The sequence below is a fragment of the Pyrus communis genome, chromosome 13 (genome assembly GCF_041283825.1).
Source record: "Pyrus communis isolate YQ-2024b chromosome 13, ASM4128382v1, whole genome shotgun sequence".
Lineage (NCBI taxonomy): Eukaryota > Viridiplantae > Streptophyta > Magnoliopsida > Rosales > Rosaceae > Pyrus > Pyrus communis.
This window is the reverse complement of record NC_142577.1, coordinates 29,485,266-29,510,763: the sequence shown is the minus strand read 5'-3', so window position 1 is coordinate 29,510,763 and position 25,498 is coordinate 29,485,266. Positions and strand designations below refer to the sequence as shown.

Genomic DNA, 25,498 nt, shown 5'->3' with positions numbered 1-25,498 from the left:
ATTATTAAGTAGGTGGTAACCCAAGAATTTTGATTCTTTCTTCCATTTGATCATGACTTTGCATGTAACTTCTCATTTCTCAACCTTTTTAGGTACACAAGCGTGAGAGAAAGGGAATTCGAAATCAAGATCTCAGGTGCATGTAGGCTGTTTTAAACCGTGTAGCTATATTATGAAGAGACAAAGTCATATTAAGCTATAGCTAAACGCCCACAACAAACTCGTACTACTACGACGTGCTGTAGATTGACCAAAATTATTACTTGAGTGCAAAAGGATCATTAATTTGAGCAAGTTATCTTGCTGTTCGACTTTTGAAGCATCCACCGCGTCATCATCGGGACAACATTAACAACAAAATCTAGCACCAATGACTTGGCTTCAATGTGAGTCCTTCGAAAAACTTTTGGAATCTCTTTCAAAAAATTAATTTTCAATTAAATAAAAACATGGGACCAGATCTTGGAAATACACTGGAAAACAACGGATTATGCAAAGTGGAAGTGATGATGCATGATTGAACAATTGAGGTGATCGGGTGAGCTGGAGTTTTGGTAAACGTTCGTGTACGTGCATCGATCCCTAGCCTGCTACTGTCATTATGTAATGCACAGACAACGTTACACGTTACAATATATATTTATATTTTGTGAAAAACGTTTGATCTTGTCATACAAGAAACTAAAACTTGATGAGCACTCGTTTTCATCTGATACGTTGAGATCATCACATGATCAACGTGACAAACTCCCTTCCCGTAATATTATAAAATGCTCATCACATCAGTCTCCAACTGATTTTTTGTTCTGTTTATATGTGTGTGTGTGTGTATTAATAAATATACCGTGAATGATAGCAAGATTATAGGACTAGTCGTACTTAGGACACACACAACCATGTAAATGCCTGATATTAAATCTTAATCAGATGAGGTTGAAGATGAAGATGCATATGAACACTACGTAACCAGAAATATTATTAAATTGGCTTGAAGATCTTGAGGTTGCAGCTGCTCAGCCGGAAGACTTCGGCCATCTCCAATTGAGCTGGCCAAAGGGTTATAGGTCAAAACATAATCCGTTTTGACATAAAACTCATCTCTAATGGAGGGCTGGGTCAAAAAATATGGGATCCACCAGGCCAAAATATAGCCAAATCGCTAGCCAGCCAGCCAACCTTGAAAGTTGGGCCTAGCTATGCTGCTAGCTAACGTCATGTAGCCTTTTTTTGTTTTTTTTTTTAAGACGAAATTTAAAAATTCTAATTTTTTTCCTATAAATACCTAAGTCATTTCTACACCATTTCTCACATCTTTTTCACCCTCTCATACTATCTTACCTCATTTTAATGTCTAAGTTGTTAACAAGCAAGTAAAATTAAAATATTTAATAACATGAAACTTAAAACAACATTTAGGGACAAATGACCCTCAAAATATGTTTGGAAACCTTATTTTAATACGGTAGTTTAATTCGATTAACCGATAAAATTAGAGAACAAACTTAAAATAATAAATTATTGAGGAGGCTAAAAAATAGCCCCTTCGGCTGGAAATTGTATATAGATATAACATGACACTATTCATTAAAAAAATATTTTTTTGTAGGGGTATAATCTGAACGGGCTAAATTTAACCCCTTCGGTTGGAGATGGCCTTAGCTCCTCTTTGTTTTGCTCTCTTACTTTTCAATATCCAGAAGCCGGCTTGCAGTTTTCAGAACATCTTTTTTTGTCATATTTTTAGGAAGGCAAACTCCATTACTGATGTGTTATTGTCGATTGGTCATAGCTCTTCAGATGTGCGATGTTGGATAAGTCTCTTCTCACTGATACTCAGATGTCGTGGCAAAGGAAAATATTTGTATGGTGCTGGATATAATATAACCTAAGAACGTTGAATTAGTCACTAATTATATTATGCATGTAACATACACACTAAATGACGACATTATTGCAAGAGCTTTATAACTCAATCAGTAACAATATTCACCCTTGCGCCTTAAGTTCCAAATTCGATTCCCCATTTCCTAATGGTCACTTATATTAAAAAATGACGACAATATCGATATGTCATATTCTGAGAACGATTGGATTACTAACCTTGAGAGACACTACAAGATAATTTCAAAATCTATATGTAAGGAAGAAAACTGCATGATGGATATATGGTATGTGAGGTTGGTACAAGAAACCCTAGGTAGGGAAGTCAATAATAGCGAGTAAAATATAATAATATGTTGCTTGTGCGACCATCTAATTAAGCAAGCTAAACAGCTCATTAAGTAAATTTAAGTGCATGTCAAACCATTAATTATGTAAGTGAAATGCTGAAAACAAGAGATATCTAGAGTCCTAGAGATCTTTGAAGTGGGTTCAAAGCAATTCCATGCATAATTAGGGCTGGTTTGGTATTGTTGTGTTTTGAAAAAAAATTGCTTCTGATGTGCTATGAGAATAAGCGGTTGTGAAATAAAACAGCATAGTGTTTGGTAAATGTTTTTGTAAAAGTGCTTTTGGAAAAAAAAAAAAAAAGTAGTATGATAGTGTTTGGTAAACTTTTATGTAAAACAGCTGTGACTGTATGAAATGACCAAAAAGAGTATAATACTAGATGTGCTATTAATTTAATATTCTTAACAAATAAAAGTGAATTACTAAATATACTTTATTTTTAAAAGAAAAATATTTATAAACTTTATCTTAAATATTAATTAATATGACAAGCTACTTCAATTGAAATATTTTAGACTGAATAGCTAGGATTCATTAGTACAATATTGTTAATGTACTTGAAAGTAGTCTAATTAGATGCATTCATCAAACTTGCCGCTATTCTATTTCTTAATGCTTTTATCTCATGGGATCCTTCAACTTGATAATTTTGGAATTCTTCATCATCATCATCATTACTATCGCTCTCTTCACAAAAGTCCCTGGGGTCATCAAAATGACGATCACGTTCAGAAAACCTTCGTATGTAATTATGAAGAGCCATTGTAGCAATGACAATCTTCACTTGCTTATTGAACGGGTAATTAGGCATATCCCTTAAAATTGCTCATCTTTTTTTCCATAACCCAAAAGTTTGTTCAATGATGCTCCTAAGACAAGAATGCATGTAGTTGAATACCTCTTTATGACCCGTTGGTTCGGCACCCCTACGAAAATCCGGGAGATGATATCTTTCAGCTTTATATGGTCCCAAATAACCTCTCATTTGTGGGCACCCCACATCTACCAAGTAATATTTTCCTAAAATTGAAAATTTTGTTTTTTATTGTAATAATTATACAAAGTAAGTACGTAAAATGTTATAATTAAGTATGAACATTACCATTTGGAGACTTAGAAAAGTTTAAATTTGGATTCCGTAGCATGGATAGAAAAACCCTTGTATCATGTGCAGTGCCTTCCCATCCGGCACAAGCAAATGTGAATTGCATGTCAAAATAACATGCAACCATAACATTTTGAGTCGGTATTCCTTTCCTACCAATGTATGGAACTTGATCCGGAGGTGGTATTGAAACCTCAACATGTACTCCATCTATGGCACCAATACAATCCTAAAAATAATAATATAGAAGAAAACAGTCAACCTACACTTATAGTTTGCAAATAAGGTAGAAGACGAGTCAAACTTTACCTTAAAATAAGACATGTATCTTGTATCTCTCCTTATTTCTTGAGGAATGCCACCAAACTCCAAATCCATCGGTTTGATAATATCTATTGTCATCTTACATACGATATCTAACATAGCACCAAAATATCTACTAACAGTCTTACCAGAATGTTGAAATCTCTTTTGCGCTAATCTATTTTTCACACAATGTCCCAACATATGCAAGAACATTCCTAATATTTCAATTGCATTCATTTTCCTTGAACTTTTCAATCCATAATTAGTTTGCAAGTCATTGGATAATTTATAAAAGACATCTTTGTTCATCCTAAACATTCTATAGCGTCGCACATCATTTCCTTGTAGTACTTCCATCAACCAAATATTATCTGTGTGGGAAGAATTCATACATGGAGTTTTGTAGACATATTTTAAATAATATGTTTCAACAGCTGTCGCTACATCACATATAATTACACCATCCTCCAAATCCTCAAGATCATCATCAGAGGTGTTCATATTGATACACATGTAACCTAACACATAATTCAACATTCCACAAGTCATAATCCAACAATCACTAAGAAGTAATAATCTGACATTCAAGAACAAGTCATAATCCAACATTTAACAACAAATCATAATTCAACATTCAACATATAAACCAACATTCAATAAACATGTAGCAACATTCAACACATAATCTTAATGCAAAGTACAAACCACATAGTCCTAATTCATGGTTTTAGCTCCTTACTGTTCTTTGTTGAACATATATTTCAACCAAGTTAGCTGGACTTCAGGATCTTTTATAGTGGCAAACATCTCTCGCTTCTCTACACTACAAAATAAACATGTAGCAAACAGCCATAACTCGCTAGGTGGCTCACAACCAGGCAATTGTGCAACAGCTGCTATCAATCCGGAATACTACAACCTATATGCAGTTTGGATATCAATGAGTTTGCAGAACTCCTAGTTTCATAAGTTTCAACAAGACGGTCAATTTGACCACAAAGTTTTGCAGCACCTGCAATTTTTTTCCCTTTCTTATCAACCTTCTTTTTTTGCAATTTTCCTTGGTTAGCCGCTCTTTTTTTCCCTTTCCTACTAGCATGTCTTAGATCCTGCATGGTCTCAGCTTCATCCTCATCATTTGAATCAATTTGTCGTATAGATTCCTCTCTTGTCTCTGGTAGTACTCCAAATGAAGGTGCCCAAGCATGTTTACCGGTAGCAACTGTGTTCGAGAACATCCTATCTAACTTGTCCTCCATCTCAGGACTAATGCTTTTTTTTTCGCAATTTTCCATATTCTTTGTTTATCTACAAGTAAGAAAGAATATGGTTAATACATATTGCATAATATCATAATACAAATTAAAAGATAGATACACAAACCTGAATTTTATTATTCCACCACTTCTCAGAGGCATCAACGGTACCGCTGCTCGAATTCCACCCTAGGCCAGTTTCTTTACCAACTAACTCTTTCCACAACTTCCACTCATTTTTAAGTGCATCCCACTTATTTTTCAGTTGCACTCTTTCATAATCATGCCCTGTCTCTGCCTTGAAGTTAGCTCTAATATTTGCATACCCTTCTTTGCTAAAGTGAGTGCCCGGACGATTTCCAGCCTCAACCTCCTTGATGCAGACATCACAAAATATAGATATATTGTGGGCATTCCATGTAGTTGAAGGATTTAACAAAGATGCCCCCTTCTTTGCCATCGATACCAACTACTGATTTGTATATATACATATATATATATATATATATATATATATATATATATATATATATATTAAAACAAGAACAAATGACAGCAATTCACAGAACAATCAAACAGCTAAAAGAACTGGACAAGGAAAAACACTCGAATGAATATTCAACTAAAAGCTCTGTGGTATTGGATGCATCATTCATGTCAAGTAATCTAAAAATCCATGAATATTCAGCTACAAATGGCAATACCATGCATATCATTTACCAGCTGTAGCAATGGCAATACCATGCATATCATTTACAAATGGCAATACTTTGAGTGCCACAACCCATACCAATGGCAATACCATGCACATCATTTACCAGCTGTAGCAAATACAGAATGACGATGCTTCTATTTTATTCTAAGCATTAAGATCGTGTTGCTTGATAAAACAAAAGATTAAATATTGGGTTCATATCTTCATTCTCTTAAGACACCTATTTGTGCTTCACCCTTCTATTACTATAAGAAGACGGGTCAACATTGTATATCAAGTGTAAATGTTGTACAAGTGAACGTAATATAGTTGTAGCAGCCTTGTTCTGTACTTGTAAAACAACGACGAAGCGTAAAACAAAAATTGGAACTCATGACAAGCCACTGGGTTAGCCCCGTGGTGAAAGAGGGGGGATGATTAAGAGTAGGATATGTGTATTTGGGTCAGTTCTCTAGCAGTTGTAGGAACAAGTTAAATTGCCTTGTCAACTCCACAAATTGGTATACATTTATTTGGTTACTTAATGCTAAGTTATTGTTCAAGTAGGAAGAATTAAGCAGAAACGTGGCTATAAGGATCAATGGCCATATAATATCAAAATATAAACAGATGAGTCTGGAAAAAACAAAGGCAATGCATGTTTAGCCTATGAAGATCCCTCTGCTGCACATTCAGCTGGTGGATTTTCCAATGGTAACTCTTTTGCTTTTATTTTGCATGGCAATATGATGTTTAAGCCGTCCTATTCTAAATGGGTATTGTGCTTATAGATTAAAGTCATCCTATTCTAACTGGGTATTGTACTAGTGAAAGCCTTCACATTAGAAGTCTAGAATTAGAAAAGTTGAAGCATCTCTATATCAAGTTTCAATCAATGACCTAATCATTTCTTTTTTTTCTTTTTTATTTTATTTTATTTTTATAATTAGAGGTTAGTTTATTAATCCATTATAAGAACGCAACCCTTAACACACCACCTTACAGCACAACCTGATGACAACCATGCACCACATGCATCCATGTTCACGAAGGCACTCCTCTTGTAGTTGAATATTCCTTCAAGATTTGTTGTTTAAGAACCCATCATTCATGTTAATTAATCTAAAAATTCACTCTAACTAATTGCCAATATCCAATAGATGACATATAATAAGAAAATCAAACAAAAAATAACCATCCAAAACACCATTGAAGAAAAACACAAAGCAAGAACTCACCAGTAAGCAGGATGTGATTCAAAATCTTCCAATTTCCAAACTTTCCCAGTAATAAGTGGCTCCGAAATTTGAAACCAATTCCCAAACAATCAAGAAAATGCATATAATATTCTTGGGAATGCAGCAATGCAAGAAAATGCAATCAGAAGTGTCCTTAAATTATAGTAAATTACATAACCAATATATTAATGAAACCTATAGATATATGAACCCCAGATTCGAACAGATCTACAGAAAAAATTGAAACAGGAAAAACTTAAAAGAGAGACTCTGGGATAGAGCTTCATGCTTAACAAACAAAGCAATAAAACCCATAAATTGAATGTCTAAAACAAGCTCTTTAAACCCATAAGAAGCTATTAACCCAAAAAAAAATAAAAAAACCCAGAAAAGTACACATTTTCCATAAAAAAAGCAAAAAACCCAGAAATTCATAAAAAAAACAATAGAACCCAGAAAAGATAACGAGAGAGATCGACCTGGAGAACGACCTAAAGAAGGATAGAGATCGCTGGGAGGAAGGAAGTTTCAGGTTGGGAGTTGGGAGTGAATGAGTGGACGGGAATGAGTGAAGTGAGATGCCAGAGCAAGGAAAAGAGAAGTGAGAAGTGAGACGCGAGAGGGTAGGATGGCCATTTGAAAATTTTCATTAAAAGGTATTGTTCACCAGTATTTTCACAATAAAAAGCTGTTTTTTGAAAGCAGCAAATAGCTGCTTCCACTTTTCAGCTGTATCTGGCAGCAACTTTAAAAATAAGTGTTTTTTTTTTTTTTCTGAGTTACCAAACACATTTCAGACAACAACTTTTTTTCATCCTAGCTTTTAAAAAAAGTTAAGTTGTCCCAAACGCAGCCTTACTGATCGAGGAAGACATATTTGTATGTTGATTTCACCCAACTTCACGTATTTATTAAGAAACTCTTTTAGAATACGCGATTGTCTATATTTTGATCCCAACAAACCTTACAGTAATTTAAAAAAAAAGAAAAAAAGACAACTGCTGGCAAGCCACGGTTATCCGTCCCTTCTAGTGGCCGGGAAGACTCACAGAGGCATTTCAACCTCCTCCTAGCCACAAGTCTAGCTTCCACACCAGTAGCAGGTTTCAAACCTTGACCTTCAGTTTTTAGTTTAAAAGAAATCTTGCAATCCGTCATTTACCATTGGACCACCAGCTCGTGATTAAAAACGAATCTTACAGTAGTCGTGACCAACGTGGAGAACTGCCCTAGTCACTAACGGGAGAAAAAGAAACTCTGCAATTCTCTAAAAATCTCTCAAATTCGGGCAACGTGGCTATCATTGGACTTGGCCCATTAAGCTCGATCCAAACAAAACCATCATGGTCTCAGCCCATTACTTATCAATTAATCCGCACGACAAAACTCCCTAAACGCCCTTAACTAACTTTTCGCTTCCCTCCCAACCTCGACAAATCCCATACCTCCACGTGTCCCAACTTAACCCGCCAAAAACAACTTCCCCTTACAAATTCACACTCCGAGTCTCCGACTCTGCAAACAAACCGTTACTCATTTGCAAACCAATCCTCCCCAACTCCAAGAAACGAAAAGACCTCCGTCAATGACCGCCTCCAAGGTCCTCCTCTCTTTCCTTCTCCTCGTCCTCTCACTCTTCTCTCTCTCCTCCGCCCTCCACACCCAAACCCTCTTCAACGCCGCCGAAATCCTCTCAGATTCCGGCTACACCTCCATGTCCCTGACCCTCGAGCTCGCCTCCCGCACCCTCCTCAGTTCCCGCTCTCCTTCCCTCACCATCTTTGCACCCAACGACGCCGCGTTCGCTCACTCAGGCCAGCCGCCGCTGACCCTCCTCCAATACCACCTCCTACCCCTCCATTTCTCTCTCCGATCGCTAAAGTCCCTCCCTTTTGGCGCCAAGATAGCAACTTTACTCTCCGACCGCACTCTCACCGTCACCACTCTGCCGTCCGATCACCGCTTCTCGCTCAACAACGTCACCGTCACTGCTTCCCCAATTTTCGATGATGGGTCCCTGATAATTTTCGGAATCGACAGGTTCTTGGATCCGTATTTTCGGATTTCCGGTCCTATTCAGGGCTACACCCCCAAGAATCTCGGTTGCTTGGCTCCCAAGGAAAACCCAGATCAGACGATGGATCTCAGAGACGGTTACGTCCCCTTCAACGACGCCTCCGCCACCCTGAGATCCAAGGGGTGCTCTGTCATGGCATCGTTTCTTGAACTACAATTTCATGGTTCTTTCTTCAAGTTCCAGACGATGCTGACTGTGTTTGCTCCGTTTGACCAAGTTCTGATGAACCGGGTCGGGAACCTGACCGAGTACTCCTCCATCTTCCACCGCCACGTGGTGCCCTGCCGGCTTTCTTGGAGTGATTTGGTGAGCTTGGATGATGAGACGGTTCTGAGGACTAATCTGGTGGGGTTTTCGATGAATATCACCCGCTCCGATGACATCTTGAAGCTCAACGGCGTGTCGGTTATCTTGCCGGAAGTTTACCACAATGAGTGGCTTATGGTGCACGGAATAAGTGAAGTTCTTGAGGTGCCAGAGAGAACTGAGGAAACAGAGCGACCGGAACAAGTGACTGTGGCTTCACCTGAATTTGGTAACAGCTCCCCTGCCAATGAGAATACGATTAGTCACAGCCATTTCTTTACTTACATGCATCCATAAACAATCTTGCTAGGGTTTCCTTTGATTCTGGTTATCTCAGTTGAATGCCTCGGTTTCTGTTAATGCTAGCTCTTTCTGCTCTTCAATTTGCGGAGTTAGGGTTCGTGGCTTTTTCAGATTTCTAGATTCGGCATATTTTTTTTCACCATGGTGATGTAAATTTAGGAACAAATGATGAGCATATGAATGCAATGTAAATCTGTCAGTTCAGTAAACTTCATTCCGGTTCATGTTTGAGAATTCTGTAAATGTGTTTCCTGAAAAGATTTTCGATGTAGTTTTCGAACGTTGATCTGTGCAACTTTCGTTTTCTGATTTCCTCCAAGTAATATGCAACGTTGTCAAACAATAGTACCACAATTTGAACACTGGATAAACAAAAATAAGCTCCAAAACTCTAATACATCAGTCTTTAGCTGCCATCACTACATGTAGAATGGCTCTTGGATATTACTCTTTAGCGCAACCCAACTAACGGAGTTTTCCTCAGTCTGTCAATCTTCAGACCCAAACTTATCACAACATCCTTTCTCCCCCGGTCGAGCAGCACTTGTTTCAAATTACTAAACAACTGCGCTGGAGGTCGAATACCGGCATCCAACATCTCTTGAAAGTACTTGCAAGCGTCATCTAACTTATTCCCATGACACAAGCTGTTAATCAATGTGGAGAACATGTGCATTCCCGGCAGGACTCCTCTGGTCTTCATCTGATCCCAAACCTGCATTGCCATATCGACGCGCTCCTCGTTACAAAACATCCTCACCATGATTTCATACGTACTTACTGTTGGCTCACAGCCAGGCTCCCTACTCATTTGCTGGAAAATGGAGTAAGCTTGTTCGGTTCTTCGAGCCTTTACCAAGTGATGCAAGATTATGTCGTAAGTTCGGGCATTGGGACCGATTCCACATTTCCTCATCTCATCCACCACCCTAAACGTATCCTGCATCCGCATCGACCAGCAGTAAGACCCCACAAGAGCATTGTACGTGGGTGCCTCCGGTACGAAACCACTGGCTTTGTTCAATTCAAAAAACTCAAGGGCTTCACTCAGCCTCTTTTCAGAACCCAACCCATTAATCAAAATGCAGAATATATGAGGAGTAGCCTTGATATTCTTTGCCTCCATCTCGCGAAACAACTCAATCGCTTCATCGTACTTCTTCGCTTTACAATGTGCATTGATCAGAATAGCATATGTCACAACATCCGGATCAAAACCCTCGTCCTTCATCTCTCGATAAACCTCATTCAACCTCAAAAAGTTCTGTTCTTGGCCCCATCCTTCCAATAAAATCGTGTACGACTTGATATCGGGTTCAAACCTTCTCTTCTTCATTTTATCAAACACCTCCTGTGCTCTCTCAACCTGCCTCGACTTGCTCAGAGTATCAATCAATCTATTGAAATCTGACCCTTCCACCTTCATTCCAAACTTCGCCATCTTCTCGAACGCATCAATGGCTTCCTTAACCTTCTTCGCCCTCGCATATCGCCGTGAAATCAGCGCGAAAGTCTCTTTGCTCAGCATCCCTTTGATCTTCATTTCATTCACCAATTCCCACATCACCTTGAACTGCTTGATCTTACCCAGAGCTTCGATCAACGCATTGTAGCTCTCCGTGCTGTGCTTAAACCCTTTCTGCTTCTCCGCCCACCGGAAAAACGAGAGCGCGAGGACGCCGGAGTTGCTGAGCTTCTTCAAGACCTCCACCACAAGCGTCGGCGACGCCTCGACTGAAGCGCCGTCGAGGAAGCTCTCGATTGGGGAATTAGAGCTTCTGGTGGATAGAATTTTACAGATTTTCTCAGCATCTTCTGAGACTTCGGGGTTTTTGAGAAGTGGGGTTTTGTCACCGGCGTCATCTATCACTAGGGGTTTTTCCAGACCGTCGTGGATTGCTCTGTGAAAACTAGCAGTGCGGTTGCAGAGGAACCCAGATGGATTTTCGGTCGGGAGTGTTCGATTGCGAATGAAGTTTTTGGATAGTTTTGACACAAGAGGGAAAATTCGGGAGAGACCCATTTGAGAGCCTCGTGAGAACCAAGAAGCTTTGGTTAAATGGCTATATTTTGTCGGGCGTTTATTTTTGGCGGCATGACTAAATTCTAATTCTGATTAATCCCAACCGTTCATTTTATTATCACAAATAAAATGAACGATTCAGTCTATAATATTTGTAGAGTTTATAAATGTTTTGGTTACAGGTGATAATAATTAATAAATAGAAAGGTGGAAGGTTTAAACACGAGTCACGGAGATTGAAGAAGAAAACCAATTAACAGGACAATTCACCAGTTACACCGTTAATCAAAATTGTAGCGCTATTCACATATTCCCTTACTAAATTTTGTCTGTTGATCTTCCTTAATTCTTTCGATCCAACGGTCGAAAATTGAGAGGAGTTGTGAAAAGTAAAAATGAACGTATGGAAAGCACCACCCAATCAAAAATGCAGAGCAGAAAAAATTGGCAACAAAATCAGAGGTGAAGAGATTCACTATGAATTTAGAAGAAGATACAACCTATTAGAGTTGAAAGAATGAATTTTTTATCCAACATTCAAACAGGTCCGAACATAACCCGAATCCGAAGCAGAACATACAACATCATGGAATGGCAGCACAAAAAGAGGGAGAGCCTCTTATGAACTCGGTTCCTCAAGCCTGTCAGTGGCCATACCATCGATAACAGCCCGCCATGCTACGGTACAGCTCAATACCTCAACCTATCTCGCTATGATTCTCCCTTCTACTCTGCCCCCACGCCCCTTTATAAACAATAGTCAAGCATGAGACTGGAAGAACCTAGAAAAAGAAGTGTGTTCTTAGGGGTCAAAAAATGTATCCTCGCGGTTGCCAGTCTTCCAAACTAATCATCGAGTTTAGCTTGCTGGAAAACCACACCGGGTATCTGGAGACATTTTCAATACAGACATCTTCATTGGCATTGATTTGTTTGCGCATTCCAGTCATCGAGAAGGTTAGTAATCGAGTCTTCGAGCTTCTTTGCTTGGGGCCCAGGTTTCAAGATATTAGCATCGCCCCATTGAGTGCAAGGATCCATCCACCAGCTTCTCCAGCCTGAGCACCATGCCCCCGGGGCAGCTTGATTTCTCCCACGCTTGAGGATCTTTTTATCAACCATGTCCAGCACACGGTCATCTTTCTTGAATTGTCGGGCAAAAGCAGCTCCACTTCGAGCCATTTGATCAAAATCCAAGGTGTTGAGAAAGAGGGGTTCCATTTTCGGGGGAGTGTCCCAGATCATGTATCTTAGATCACCGTTCACAGTAGTGTTCTTGAACTCTGGTGAATTGCATATAACTGAATGGAAATATCCTTCCTGGGACAACATCACATTTGTAAAGTACATAAGCAGGGTCCGGGGAAGGTTATCCCAACCATTAATGCAAAACTCCAGAAATGATCTGCTCAGGATGACCCATGGGGAACCTGCAAATCAGGAACGAATAGTTTCTAATTAGCAGTTCAACGCGTGGACAGCGTATCCATATGGGCAAATCTTACATAAAAGTGTGTTAGACTTTGCCTGTGAATACTTTAAAAGCATCAGGGGTTTTCCGCTTCTCTGTAGCATGAAAAATTTGGCTCCTTCGAGCTAGGTATATCCCTGGATCAACTACAATTGGCTGGACCCTGTACAACCTATATCAAAAATTTTAAAACACGGGTTCAGGTCCAACCAGAAATATGTTCCTCAGAAAACTAAAGCAAAACTTAGCAAAAGGGATGGCCTACTCTTTCCATCCAAGGTCACTGGTGTGATCAATGAAATTGAGATCTCTTCTAACAGAGGAGAACACATGAGACAGGTCTGAAAGTACAAAACAGAAGCAGAACTGAATAAGTTGGTCTGATTTGTGATTTATCAATAAAAAGTTAAAAACAGCACAATGAAAGCTATAACAATAACAACAGTAACAAGAATAAATTGGGCCATGAAATCTTCAAATAAGCCTCGGCACGGAACTAGCGCACCAAACAAGAGGGAAATATGTCATGGCACCCAACAATGAAGTAAGTGAACCATCGCCTCCTTAGACAAACAAGCTTCACAGAATTGTCAAAGAGGCTGCGTTGTCACTGCTGTACATTGTCATATGTACTAACAAGGAATCTAATAAGGGACCAGAAAATACTAATGCCACAAGCTAAATTCCCCATATTGACCCAATTGAAATCGACTGGACTTTAGTGGAAATACAAACATCAAACACTTTCCCCAAACTGAGCAATGCCAGCCTCCCTCCTATATATAAATGGCTCTAACAAAAATGGAAACTTTTCGTATTATTTAGCCTACATATAAGTACTTCCCCAGATAATCACTTTCCCCAACCCAAGAGCCAGATTCCTTCAGTCAATTTAAACAAAATATTCAATAGTAAATTGAATTTCCCAACAAAATCCGATCTTTAAAATTGGCATACCGTCCTGAGTGATAAGTGGATAATCCATGGCGCTCAAAGTGACGAACCAATCCCAACCACTATCAACCTTCAAAAAAATCGCCGCCGCGCGCAACGTGGTGGCAATATTGGAAGACCCCATGTAAGTGATTCGATCAGGCTTGCCCACCACATCCACATTCCCAAATGCCTGAATTGCCGGGACAGCGTTGATAGCGGTGGCAAGACGGCGGCGCTCGTCTTCAGATTCGTCAGCCGAAAGATGCAACAAGTATCGATTCCGGGGATGGTAGACGGCGAGCAGCAGGCGGAAGATCCGAGCCCTATCGCCTCGGCCGCCCCATATGTAGTAAGCAAAAGCGGGCGGGTAGCGAGAGCCATGCTGGACAATTGAAGGGAAGGGTTTGGGGGAGCTGAAGGCGGAGATGGAGGAGAGCAGGAGGAGGAGGAGGGAGATGAATGTGGCTGAGAAGAGCGTAAGGAGCCATTTCTTCTCAGCTCCCATAGTGGGTCGGTTTCGATGGCGGCTCAGCTGGTTGTTGGCGGTGGAGAAACTGTTTGAAGATTGGATCTTTAAAGATTGGGCCGCAGAAGAAGTAACAGTTTTCAACTATTCGTTATGTGTTGGATCAACTACCGTGAAATTTCATCTCTCTCTCTAACGCACACTTTCTCTCTCTAAAAAAATTGCTCTCTCTGGCTAACAGAGCGAGGGTTAGGGTTTCCAGGTCGGGATTTTGTTGTGACGAAGAAGAAGAAGAAAGAGTTGATCGATTTCTTCCCAGTGGAGCTTTTGATTTGTTTGATTTGATCTCATAAAAGTGCAAGTTCACACTCTCTCTGTCTTTTATTTTAAATTTAATTTCTCAGGTGGCCAAAAATAAAAAAACATTGGAAGTGATTAACATCCGACGCTCGTCAAATGGAGCGTGGCACTCGTTCTCTTTTTTTCCTAGGTACAAAATTGCCAACAGGATCCTTCATATCTACGAGGATTCTGGAAATTCGTGAATCGTATCTTTTTATTATGCATTGTATGATTAGTTTTTATTAAATATTATTTGTGTTTAATTTTAAATAAAAATATTTAAAATAATTTTCACCCACACGATATACAATGAATGAATAAGATTGACAGATTTCTAGAATCATCACAAAAAGGGCAAAAATCCGGATTCACATATTTGTACAGTACGACAAGCGTTTGCATCCACCCCTCGCTTTTGGTAATTTCACTCGCGGGATTTGCTAATTCCACCGCGAAAGCTGAAGCTAAATAAAATAGCAAATTTGGTGGGTGGAAATAGAGATCTCCATATTTGGTGGGTGGAAATAGAGATCTTCAAATTTGGTGACCTGTATTAAGCGATGCGATTTGGGTTTTTCAAGTATTGGCAGGTTCAAGATTGGTGGGTTTTATGACCAAAGCATAATTGCCCTTTTTAAGGACTAACTATAATTATTTATGGATTAAGGAATGTCATGAGCAATTCAGAGCCATTGACGATAAAATATTATGATACAGGAAAACGAAAATATTTTTCGTTTGTCGGTACGCTAAAAAATCCCTCCAGAATAATAACACTAGCAAGTTAGCTTTTCAATTTTAAAACAAGACAAATAATGTTAATAAAGCTTAATAAGATGCCGATGTTGTGTCATCTGTCCAGCAAAATAGCGAAACAAACTTTCGTAGGTCTACTTGATTAGGATAGCTCATAAACCCGGTAAAAGCTTCACAAAGGAACGTGAAATCGAATGTAATCAAAATATAAAGGGAGTTTTAACGAAATGCCCACGGTACTGTTTACTTTAACGAAAAATTATATTTTTACATTAAAAATCAAATCTGATACTATTCACTTTACCATTTATTTTGTCCTTATCATTAAAACTCAAAGTTTTCAAGTTTTTTTCATTAATTTTTCTAAAAATCAAAATTTGCACGTTCTTTTATTGTCAAAATTTTCAAATGAAATGTTGAACCCATACAAAGGTATGGCTTATGACAAAACTTATGCGGCATCATTATCACGTTCTCACAAAATAATAGCATGTGTAAATAACATTACGTATTATCTTCTGTTTTCTTCGAGCTCTGGTTACCTGCGTAAACATCTTTGGGACTGTTGACTGCCTATGACAAAACTTTCCCGAAAGATTATAGTTGCCTGATGTCTCAGATGGAGTTGACTGAATCGTCATCGCTGCCTGCATTATTACCACCACCATTTCCGCTGCCGCTGCTGCTGCTGCTCCCACTACTACTTCCGCTACTGCTGCTCTCACTTCCGCTGCTACTTCCACTGCTGCTACTTGAACTAGAAGTCTCGGTTTTCCTTCCTTCTGCATTCCCCTCGTCACCAAAAATATCAGTGTGTGTTTCCCTTCCCTGGGTATTCATCACCTGGGCTCGAAGGGCTTCTGCAGCATTTGGCCCCTTGTCAACTTCATCACCGCTATCATCTACATCAGCAATCTCATTGTCACTTTCATTCTGATGGAGCATATTGATATCAAATCCAGCATTGGCTTCATCTTCAGCAGCATTCCCATCATCCGGTGATATACTACCAAAAAGGTCTACAATATCTATATCCTGGTGTTCGTCGTCAACTTCTTCATTCTTAGGGCCTGGCGAGGCAGCAGATACATTTGGTTGACCAGATGGGTAATCAACCACACCTTTACTGGCAGTTTTCGCACCTGTCGATTATGAATAAACATAAGGATATATGATAACCGTGCAAACAAAATAGTTAAAACAGCAGCTGCTTCTTTAGTTTTGGGACAAGACGCTGCAGAGAAATAAAGACATCAGCAAGATAGAAACTTTCTACTTTAATGTTTTCAGTAGACTTCTAAAAGGCGAGATGAAGGTCATGTTAGCACATACATAAGCATGCCAAAGTAGTACGACAGACAATTGGCGACTGATCAGTCATCATATGACCAAGAATCTAGCTACCCAATTGCTTCCCTCCGATTAATTCAGCAAAAAAACAAGTAAAAAGAAGTTTCTTAGAGTCCAGGAAAAACTAACTGCTTAATTTTTGTAAAGTCATTCTTGATTTAAGAACTAAATAAATGGAAAAAGCTCGGCCCATGAACACCTCTCCAAAGTTTTCAAAATTTAAATGGGGTGGACATAGTAACATCTAAGTTGGTAAACTATTGCAGTACAAACATAGTAATCACATAAAAATTAACATGTAAGATAACCATTGGGCAAGATTGAGAGGACCCCTTGAGCCGCCCCAAGTGAATATAAATTGGGCTTGGTTATCTCAAACACAGTGAAAGGTATTGAATTGTGGATCTCCAAGTATCACATCAAAATTGTGCACCGAAAGTGCATTGCCACTGGGTAGTGAAGAAATTAAGCACCCCAGTTTATAACACAAAACAACTGATCTTTACTAAGGAGAAAAAAATGACAAGAAGTTAAGTTCGAACAAAATGGACTCCTCCTCTTCACTAGGAAATAAGTAAATGCATCGAGATTAATTCCAACACAAATATCATTATACGAAAAGGTTTTGAATTTGACTTTGTCAGTACTTATTCATTGCAATACCAAATCGCGATCACAATCAAATTCAGAACAAGTAAACATTATCAGAGAACGCATGGCCCGTACTGTTCTAAATTGCATACAGAGCTTCATTTAGTGAAATGCTACTAAAGAACAAGCAACGTCTACTCAACTTTAATCATGGAATTATGAAGTTTAATTTCGATCCTCTCAAGAGATCGAAAAGCATTCTTTGAGAAGCTAAAAATCCGATGAATACGCTTATTTTGAAAACAAAAAAGAAAAGAAAAAAGTAGCATGAAAACGAACCTGGATTTTCAGGCACGCCAACATCTATCCGTTCCACCTCAACCTGATGAAACAGAAAACGAATCAAAAGATTGCAAATTTCAGCTGCTTTTCCATTAACCAAAACAAAAGATTCAATCTTGAATCATAATTTCCAATAACCAATAACTCACCGGCACGGCGGGGAATGCAGTTCTACCAGGATTAAACTGATGTGATAGCTTGGGCGCCTTGCCTACTGGAGACAGCTGCGGGTCCACGGCCATACCAGCCGCCGATTCCCCAGGCTGACGATCATGACGGAGCTGCTTCACGGCGCGGTGAAGCCGCTCCAACCGAAACGTCTGGCCGTCAAAGAACAAAACGGCGTCGTTGTCCTTGTACTCCTCGCTGCTCCCCTTGAACGTGACATTGGGTTTCCCCAATTGGTTGTTCTGAAATTCGACCGCAACCCTATTGTCCTTGGACTTCTTCAGAGCCCCGGGCTTCGTCTTGTCGATCGACGCCGGTTTGAATTCATCTGCGGGCCAAAAATCAAAAGAATCGAAAGGAATTAAAAAAGACGTGGATTTTCTCCCCAACCAAACAGTATAGGACTGGATATGATAGGACGGGATAAATACTTACATCGGAGAGTGCAGTACTTGTTGGCGGAGTCGTCTTTGAAGGAGGGGCCGAGGGTTAGGTTGTACCAGCGATTGGACTGGGGGCCGGTCTTGGGCTCTTCCTTGGAGTTGCTCGCCATTGTTTGGTTAGGGAGAATGCTTCAGGCGAAAGGGGGACGGCGGAGGTGGGGCCCACACCCTGCTGACATGGCAAGATGATCGGATCGACGATGGCAACTCAGGTGGAGTCTGGAGCGGAAAAGGAATCCATTGTGGGAGAAGGAGACGACGATGGATGGTCTCCACGGACAGCAGGCGTGTTTACAGTTTGCTGGGGACAACAAATAAATTCGATTCGCACCAACCCGACTCGGACGGGTTTGGGTAGGATTATGCGTGGAAGACTGGAAATTGAACAACCCAAATCCGTATATATTACCACCGTGTGTGTGGTGGGCTAACCCAAATGTCCGGCCCAAACCCCTCTTATCCTCAAAGGGGACACGCGTCGCTCATGGGAGACTCATTCTGTTAAACATTCTGGCAAACGACGTCGTTGGGGTTCGTACTCCGGATTTTATCTCTTCACTGTAAGCAGCGAACTCAGAACGCACAAGCCAGGCGTGAAGCTCAGCTCCAGCTGTAGCAAAAGAAAGAAGAAAACCGACAGTGGTTCGCTGAAATGGTTCAATCAGGCGGGAAAAATGTGGGCCAGATGATATTAGGCATCGGCGGCAGCGGCCTGGGCCAGGCCCTTGCCGCCGTCGCCGCAGCTCTCTTGCTCCGCCTCATCTCCGGCCCAGGCCCAGCAATCTCACCAGAGGCTGAGGCCGGCGACGACTACACTGATGCGATAGACGACGAAGCCGAAACTCCGGATGTCGGAAAAGTGGTTCCGGTCACAATCCGGTGGCGCAACATCAACTGTTCCCTCTCTGACAAATCCTCCGCAGCTGTAAGTTTCCATCTTTCATTAATTTTCATGTGAAATTTCCCGTTTCGACCTGTTTGGTTACCGAGAAAATGTGCAGGCTAGAAGATTAAATTTCCTTAATTTTGAATGCTTAGGTCCGATTTCTGCTTAAAAACGTAAGCGGAGAAGCGAAACCGGGGAGACTACTGGCGATTATGGGGCCGTCAGGATCAGGAAAGACGACGCTGCTGAATGTACTCGCGGGTCAGCTTGCTGCGTCACCGCGGCTACGTTTATCGGGATTGTTGGAGGTCAATGGCAATCCTAGTCCAAACAAAGCCCATAAGTAAGCTTTTGTTTAAGTTTCATAGCTTGTTTTATGGTTTTTATTGGAATTTGTGCTGATTATATGGTTCTCATTTGTTTAATTTTGTGTTGGGGGGTTAAGGTTTGCTTATGTGAGACAGGAGGACCTGTTTTTCTCGCAGCTGACGGTGAGAGAGACGTTGTCTCTTGCCGCGGAGCTGCAGCTTCCGGAGATATCTTCCTCCGAAGAAAGATTAGAGTATGTGAACGGCCTGTTGTTTAAGTTGGGATTGGTAAGAATGCATTGATGACTGATTTTTTTGCTATAAAAATTTCTAGCCATGAGAGTTTACGAATTTTGAACTTATTGGGAAATGATTAAGGTACTGATTGTAAACTTATTCAGTTCGTTTTTTTAATTTTGGTTTTGTTTTGTTTATCACAATAGATTAGTTGTGCTGATACCATTGTTGGTGATGCGAAAGTCCGAGGAATCAGTGGGGGTGAAAAGAAACGACTGTCTGTGGCATGTGAGCTGATTGCAAGCCCCTCTGTTATATTTGCTGACGAACCCACTACTGGTAAGTAAGCCTCGATTGCTAGCATTTACTGGAGATGGTCTCTTTATTTTCTCGTAGAAACAGGAAGCAGAACTTTTTACTTACATTGTTTGACACAATATACCTTCTTACCTATGGTGCTTCTAGGACTTGATGCTTTTCAGGCAGAGAAAGTAATGGAAACCCTTCGACAGCTTGCACAGGATGGACATACTGTAATCTGCTCCATACATCAGCCTAGAAGTTCTGTGTACAGTAAATTTGATGACATCGTGTTGCTAACAGAGGGTGCACTTGTCTATGCTGGTCCTGCACATGATGAACCACTAGCATACTTCTCTAAATTCGGGTTGGTGACTATATCTGGTACCAAATACTGCCTTTTGCGCACGTACCATGCATAGATATTAACTTTCTTCATTACAAAGATGTGGCTTAAACCTTAAGTTGGGATGATTGGACATTGGCTACGTAGATTTTGCAATTGGGACATGTCTAGGCAATATATTTTGTGGCCCAGAGTTTGATAAGGGTAAATATATTAGCCACATTCTTTTAGACAGGAAGATATCTTTCAATATGTGGCTGTAAAGTTGTGAAAGTTTTAACTAATAGTTGGTTTATCCAACAGGTACAATTGCCCAGATCATGTGAACCCTGCGGAGTTTCTAGCTGATCTCATATCCATCGACTACAGTTCTGCCGAAAGTGTCTACTCTTCTCAGAAAAGAGTGGATGCTCTTGTTGAATCATTTTCACAACAAACATCATTAGTTCTCTATGCAACTCCCATTACAAGAAGGGAAGTTTCCAACAAAGGAACAATGTTCAACACGAAAAACAGAGTTCAGAAGAAGGGAGGTTGGTGGAGGCAATTCCGGTTGCTCCTAAAGCGTGCATGGATGCAGGTAAGACCTTTTTCTTTGTACTTAATTATTAGTCTCAAGAACAGACAAAAACAAGAATAGCTCAATGTGCATAGTAAATTAGTTCACTTTGGTTTAGAGATTGTTTTAGTTGTTTCCTTTATAATGCCAGACAAAGCTTTCTAAGAATATAACTCGTTATCAACCTAACACCCACACTTTTTAAGTAGCATGTTAGAACTCTACTGTAAGGCAGATATTCATCTATGGAGGTGTGTTTGAACCTTGAATGATGAATTGGGCTGTTTAATGATTAAACTCCAGTTACTTATTCTGTCTGATTGACTAAACAAACTGATTAGGCTTCTCGTGATGGACCAACAAATAAAGTTCGGGCAAGAATGTCAGTTGCATCAGCAGTCATATTTGGTTCAGTTTTTTGGAGAATGGGAAGATCTCAGACATCAATACAAGACAGAATGGGATTGCTTCAGGTGTGAATTTTTTTTTTTTTTCTACATGATTTTGAGACCTTTTTACCTTTAATTTTTTTATCAAGTGTGTGAATTGGCAAAACTGGCTATGAGCACTCTTGTTTTAGTTCCTGAATCAACTTGCATAGAGACACTCCTCGTTTCCTGCATTGGCAATCCCTTCTACAAAATTTGATTATATGATTATAAGCTTTAGATGTAAAAGAATGAAAGTTTTTTTATAAGGTGAATATTCAAAAAGTTTATTGAAGACCAGTGTCTCTATATAAGTTTTTAACTTCCTTCGGTCCTACTTATGGATATTTTCTCTCAGGTTGCTGTAATAAACACAGCAATGGCTGCTCTCACAAAGACTGTGGGTGTGTTCCCGAAGGAGCGTGCAATAGTAAATAGAGAACACGCTAAAGGGTCTTATACATTAGGACCCTATCTTCTATCTAAGTTGTTGGCTGAGATTCCTGTTGGGTCAGCATTTCCATTAATGTTCGGAGCCATTTTGTACCCCATGGCTCGTCTTCATCCTACTTTATCCAGGTTATCTTCATCCTTGTTATGAATGTCCAACATGAGATGATGTTCTGTAACCTCCTTTTCTTCAAGTGTTAAGTAAATTCTTTAATTTGGGTTGCAGTATGAGACGCAATTACCAATCTGGTAACCGTAACACAGAATCACACTTGTGCGCACAATATATAAGGAAGCTGTCACGGCTCCCAATAATAGAGGCAATAAATCCCTTACCAGACGTGGAAACTAATATCTGCCTAAGCATGTACTTGCCATATTTTAGACTGTACATTATGAATAAGCTGAGTGGTTTCCCTTTGCCAAAATTAATAGATGCATATCAGGGATTCAGGGTGATTGGGCAATCAGTAAGCGGGGAGTAGAAAAGGAGTTGGAATTAAAAATGTCTGGGTTCTGTATACCTGTATAGGATACTTACTGTTCATTGGTTGGTAATTTCTTTTTGCAAATTTTATTATACCACCTTATTAAAAATTGATCACAAGGTTTACATGCAATTTTTTGGCCTTTTAGATTTGGGAAGTTTTGTGGTATTGTGACGGTGGAATCTTTTGCGGCCTCTGCTATGGGTCTAACTGTTGGCGCTATGGTTCCAACCACTGAAGCAGCTATGGCCGTGGGACCCTCACTTATGACAGTTTTTCTTGTATTTGGAGGCTATTATGTCAATGCAGAGAATACACCAATCATCTTTCGTTGGATTCCTAGTGTCTCTCTAATTAGATGGTAAGATCAAAGATCACTTGCCGTTTTCCTGAAGGAAAGAAGTCCATTGATTGCTTATATAGATCATATGATACAATTAAGTATTGTCTCCTTTACCTTACGATTGTATAATTGCCTTGTACACTTTCAGGGCCTTTCAAGGTCTTTGCATCAATGAGTTTAGGGGTCTTCAATTTGATCATCAGCATTCTTACGATATTCAAAACGGAGAGCAGGTACAAGGAGGAACCTGTTTGAACTTTCAATAAAATGAACCCGTCTGCTCTTTATTAATAGAACCTAATACTATGTAGGAAGCATAGCCGTAAACCCTTCGCACTATTATCACAATTTTTGTACTTCCATGTGTATGGTTCTTAAAATTAACACAGTATCGTTGATTGAGAAATGCTTCCTCCACAGCAATATCTAGCTATAGGTGTTGGGATTTTGTGATCAGTATCCTATCTCATATGAATATTTTTACTACTCATGAAGTAGATAATTTTGTCACTGATATTTTATATCTAAGACCTTCTACTCTGTTTCCTTGTTATTTTGCAGGCACTTGAACGCATCTCTTTCGGAGGAAGTCACATTAGGGAGACATTGGTAGCTCAAAGTAGAATACTGTTGTTTTGGTATAGCACCACTTACCTTCTCCTTCAGAAAAACAAACCGAAACACCAGCTGCTGGAGGCCGCACCTCTTGACCAAATCCAACCAGCGGTGCAACTTGAGCTCTTAAATACCGAACAAGATGAACAAAACGAGCCAAATGAAGATAATGAACAACCTGTAACAGTTGAAAAAGTCGAATTAAACCAGCCACCAAGTGAATCACCTCCGATTGACTTTGTCCTAGAAGGTTTGTGATTACTTAGGCATTAGTAGTGTTGTTATGAGATGTGCCACTATTTATTGATCTATTTCATACAGGTGCTAAGTAAAGGAGATATGTTAGCAAATAAGGGAGCCTCGTGCCTTTTTCTGTCCCAATGAGCCATATTTTCTATGAAACAAGACGATTGACGATGATTAATCGTGTTGCTGTATTGTATATCCAAATCAACTTAGAAATCATAGCTACCACCTTGCAGTGGATGAAGATGTATGTCTTTCGTATATGATCATGGCAACCGGGCGTAGACCGGTAGACGTATTTCCGTGGGATCTTTTACAGTATTTTGTGTCAAGAGAAAGGCATGATTTGCACTACTATCTTTCTATTAGTTCATTACTTATCTTGCCAGAACTTTTCCATGTTATCAGAGTTTTCAATGTAATACAGATTAGGCTAGTTGGTTACGACAGGCACAACCGCACATTGCTCTTTTGAGCTCAAGTTTGAGTCTCTGCCTCGGTAGACTTATTATAATAATAATAATAATAATAATATTATGTGTGTGTGTGTAATATATATATATATATATATATATATATATATATATATATATATATATATGTTGCATTGGCATAAAAATTAAAAATTAAAATAAAAAACGTGCCTTTCATTCAACGCTACCTAGAAACGTCTATACAGCAAATCTTTGTAACATTGTCATGTCGCTGTTGGCATCCATCTCTTTATGTAGCTTCGAAGATTGAGTTATTCTAAAATACGGTGCTAAATGAATCAAACTGTTCTCGTAAGATGTGTATTAAGGCTCATTTAAAATTATTTTTAAAATAATTGAAAGCGTTTTGATAAAAAAATATTTTTAAAATCAATCATTAGTAAAAATACAATTAAATCTTAAAAAAGTATTTGAGTTCTTTCAGTTATTTTTACAATTATTTTAAAAGCGTTTTCAAACGAGTCTTTAACTAATAACTATGATACGAGATCTTTCAACTTTAACCGAAAGTGCGTTGGAAAAGAAAATGAGATGGCAGCTGCTGACGCGCATAAAAAACGGTTACGCAAAATGTATAAAATCAACGGATTAGATTTGGTTTGCCGTCCCCATCACAACATTACTTCCAAAACAAGAAACTTCTTCGAGGGTTCAATCTCCTGGCTCCCCCCTATCCGCCAAATCATCTTCAAGTTCAATGAATCCAACCCCAAAAACGCCACGCGCAATTTGTCACATGTCACTCCTACGCGGTCTCTCTCTCTCTCTCTCTCTCTCTCTCTCTCTCTCTCTCTCTCTCTCACATTGGCATCATCTATATATATGTACCTTGTACATGCCTTGTTGGCAAACAAAAACATACATCAAACTTTGGAAAAGCTGCAAGCTTTGTAACCATGTCTACAGCAATGCTAATCTCTGCTCACCACCCAGCTCTGCCACCGCCGCGGCATCTCAATTCCGGCAGTAACCGAAAGACGGGGTTGTTGGAAATACGGCGTAGGCGTTGTCCTATGACGATTTCTGCGTCGTCGCGTGGTCATGATAACTACGACGGCAGACTTGTGGACGAGGACATGATTGTGCTTCGAATGCGAATTCACGACGCGGAGATGCAGGACGATGATCACCAACCGCCGTCGAACTGGATGCAGTGGGAGAAGCAATATTATGCACACTACAACTCGGACATCTGCGAAGGCGTGGGGTTGCTGCAATCCCAATTGATGAACACTAGGCCTAGCGTGGCGTTGGGAATGCTTGCTCTTGTTACACTCAGCGTGCCCGTATCCGCGGCTGCTTTGATGTTCCCGTTGCTGGACATTTTCAAGGGGATCTTAGACAATGGGAATATTCACTTTTAGTTCATGCATGCATGGCTTCATTGGCTTCT

The 25,498-nt window shown here is 39.8% G+C and overlaps 5 protein-coding genes and 2 pseudogenes across 7 annotated transcripts; 2 read left to right on the top strand and 5 right to left on the bottom strand.

Annotated features, from left to right (window-relative positions):
* Positions 1 to 2,675: 2,675 nt before the first annotated feature.
* On the bottom strand, positions 2,676 to 4,144 carry LOC148692069 (uncharacterized; annotated as a pseudogene).
* A 234-nt stretch (positions 4,145 to 4,378) lies between these two features.
* Positions 4,379 to 5,359, bottom strand: LOC137736383 (L10-interacting MYB domain-containing protein-like; annotated as a pseudogene). Its single transcript, XR_015955272.1, has 2 exons — positions 5,027 to 5,359; positions 4,379 to 4,951 (listed from the first exon to the last, which is right to left on the bottom strand). The product of XR_015955272.1 is annotated as a L10-interacting MYB domain-containing protein-like (transcript).
* A 2,385-nt stretch (positions 5,360 to 7,744) lies between these two features.
* LOC137736381 (putative fasciclin-like arabinogalactan protein 20) lies at positions 7,745 to 11,553 on the top strand. Its single transcript, XM_088682219.1, has one exon. It carries the CDS (start codon positions 8,417 to 8,419, stop codon positions 9,509 to 9,511), a length of 1,095 nt encoding a protein of 364 aa, XP_088538345.1. The 5' UTR covers positions 7,745 to 8,416; the 3' UTR covers positions 9,512 to 11,553.
* LOC137738233 (uncharacterized) lies at positions 9,790 to 11,540 on the bottom strand. Its single transcript, XM_068477865.2, has one exon. It carries the CDS (start codon positions 11,538 to 11,540, stop codon positions 9,969 to 9,971), a length of 1,572 nt encoding a protein of 523 aa, XP_068333966.2. The 3' UTR covers positions 9,790 to 9,968.
* A 443-nt stretch (positions 11,554 to 11,996) lies between the features above and the next one.
* LOC137738085 (beta-glucuronosyltransferase GlcAT14A) lies at positions 11,997 to 14,840 on the bottom strand. The gene is made up of 4 exons (XM_068477687.2): positions 13,969 to 14,840; positions 13,277 to 13,352; positions 13,068 to 13,183; positions 11,997 to 12,970 (listed from the first exon to the last, which is right to left on the bottom strand). The coding sequence occupies exons 1-4, from the start codon at positions 14,450 to 14,452 to the stop codon at positions 12,456 to 12,458; spliced, it is 1,191 nt and encodes a 396-aa protein (XP_068333788.2). The 5' UTR covers positions 14,453 to 14,840; the 3' UTR covers positions 11,997 to 12,455.
* A 1,039-nt stretch (positions 14,841 to 15,879) lies between these two features.
* LOC137736975 (uncharacterized) lies at positions 15,880 to 18,989 on the bottom strand. The gene is made up of 4 exons (XM_068476306.2): positions 18,398 to 18,989; positions 17,944 to 18,290; positions 17,792 to 17,834; positions 15,880 to 16,653 (listed from the first exon to the last, which is right to left on the bottom strand). Exons 1-4 carry the CDS (start codon positions 18,513 to 18,515, stop codon positions 16,127 to 16,129), a joined length of 1,035 nt encoding a protein of 344 aa, XP_068332407.2. The 5' UTR covers positions 18,516 to 18,989; the 3' UTR covers positions 15,880 to 16,126.
* ABCG7 (ABC-2 type transporter family protein) lies at positions 18,901 to 23,965 on the top strand. 2 transcript variants are annotated; one of them, XR_015955080.1, is made up of 13 exons: positions 18,939 to 19,330; positions 19,444 to 19,634; positions 19,737 to 19,887; positions 20,043 to 20,175; positions 20,302 to 20,503; positions 20,786 to 21,062; positions 21,383 to 21,514; positions 21,828 to 22,048; positions 22,146 to 22,469; positions 22,556 to 22,768; positions 22,899 to 22,983; positions 23,312 to 23,615; positions 23,687 to 23,965. XR_015955080.1 is itself a non-coding variant. In XM_068477255.2 (12 exons), the coding sequence occupies exons 1-12, from the start codon at positions 19,058 to 19,060 to the stop codon at positions 23,695 to 23,697; spliced, it is 2,193 nt and encodes a 730-aa protein (XP_068333356.2). In that variant the 5' UTR covers positions 18,901 to 19,057; the 3' UTR covers positions 23,698 to 23,965. The 2 variants fall into 2 exon arrangements, 1 of the variants encoding a protein (XP_068333356.2); XM_068477255.2 differs by lacking the exon at positions 22,146 to 22,469 and having other exon boundaries at positions 18,901 to 19,330.
* Positions 23,966 to 25,498: the final 1,533 nt, after the last annotated feature.

Excerpts from the sequence above, each read along its gene's own strand:
- LOC137736381 (XM_088682219.1), top strand. The coding sequence starts at position 8,417 with ATGACCGCCTCCAAGGTCCTCCTCTCTTTCCTTCTCCTCGTCCTCTCA.
- LOC137738233 (XM_068477865.2), bottom strand. The coding sequence starts at position 11,540 with ATGGGTCTCTCCCGAATTTTCCCTCTTGTGTCAAAACTATCCAAAAAC.
- LOC137738085 (XM_068477687.2), bottom strand. The coding sequence starts at position 14,452 with ATGGGAGCTGAGAAGAAATGGCTCCTTACGCTCTTCTCAGCCACATTC. Across the intron at positions 13,184-13,276 it reads AGTGACCTTGGATGGAAAGA|GTTGTACAGGGTCCAGCCAA; the intron begins GTAGGCCATCCC and ends TTTTTGATATAG. Across the intron at positions 12,971-13,067 it reads TGCTTTTAAAGTATTCACAG|GTTCCCCATGGGTCATCCTG; the intron begins GCAAAGTCTAAC and ends CCTGATTTGCAG.
- LOC137736975 (XM_068476306.2), bottom strand. The coding sequence starts at position 18,515 with ATGGCGAGCAACTCCAAGGAAGAGCCCAAGACCGGCCCCCAGTCCAAT. Across the intron at positions 17,835-17,943 it reads CTGCATTCCCCGCCGTGCCG|GTTGAGGTGGAACGGATAGA; the intron begins GTGAGTTATTGG and ends CTGTTTCATCAG. Across the intron at positions 16,654-17,791 it reads TGGCGTGCCTGAAAATCCAG|GTGCGAAAACTGCCAGTAAA; the intron begins GTTCGTTTTCAT and ends CATAATCGACAG.
- ABCG7 (XM_068477255.2), top strand. The coding sequence starts at position 19,058 with ATGGTTCAATCAGGCGGGAAAAATGTGGGCCAGATGATATTAGGCATC. Across the intron at positions 20,176-20,301 it reads TGCTGACGAACCCACTACTG|GACTTGATGCTTTTCAGGCA; the intron begins GTAAGTAAGCCT and ends TGGTGCTTCTAG. Across the intron at positions 22,769-22,898 it reads AGTGTCTCTCTAATTAGATG|GGCCTTTCAAGGTCTTTGCA; the intron begins GTAAGATCAAAG and ends GTACACTTTCAG.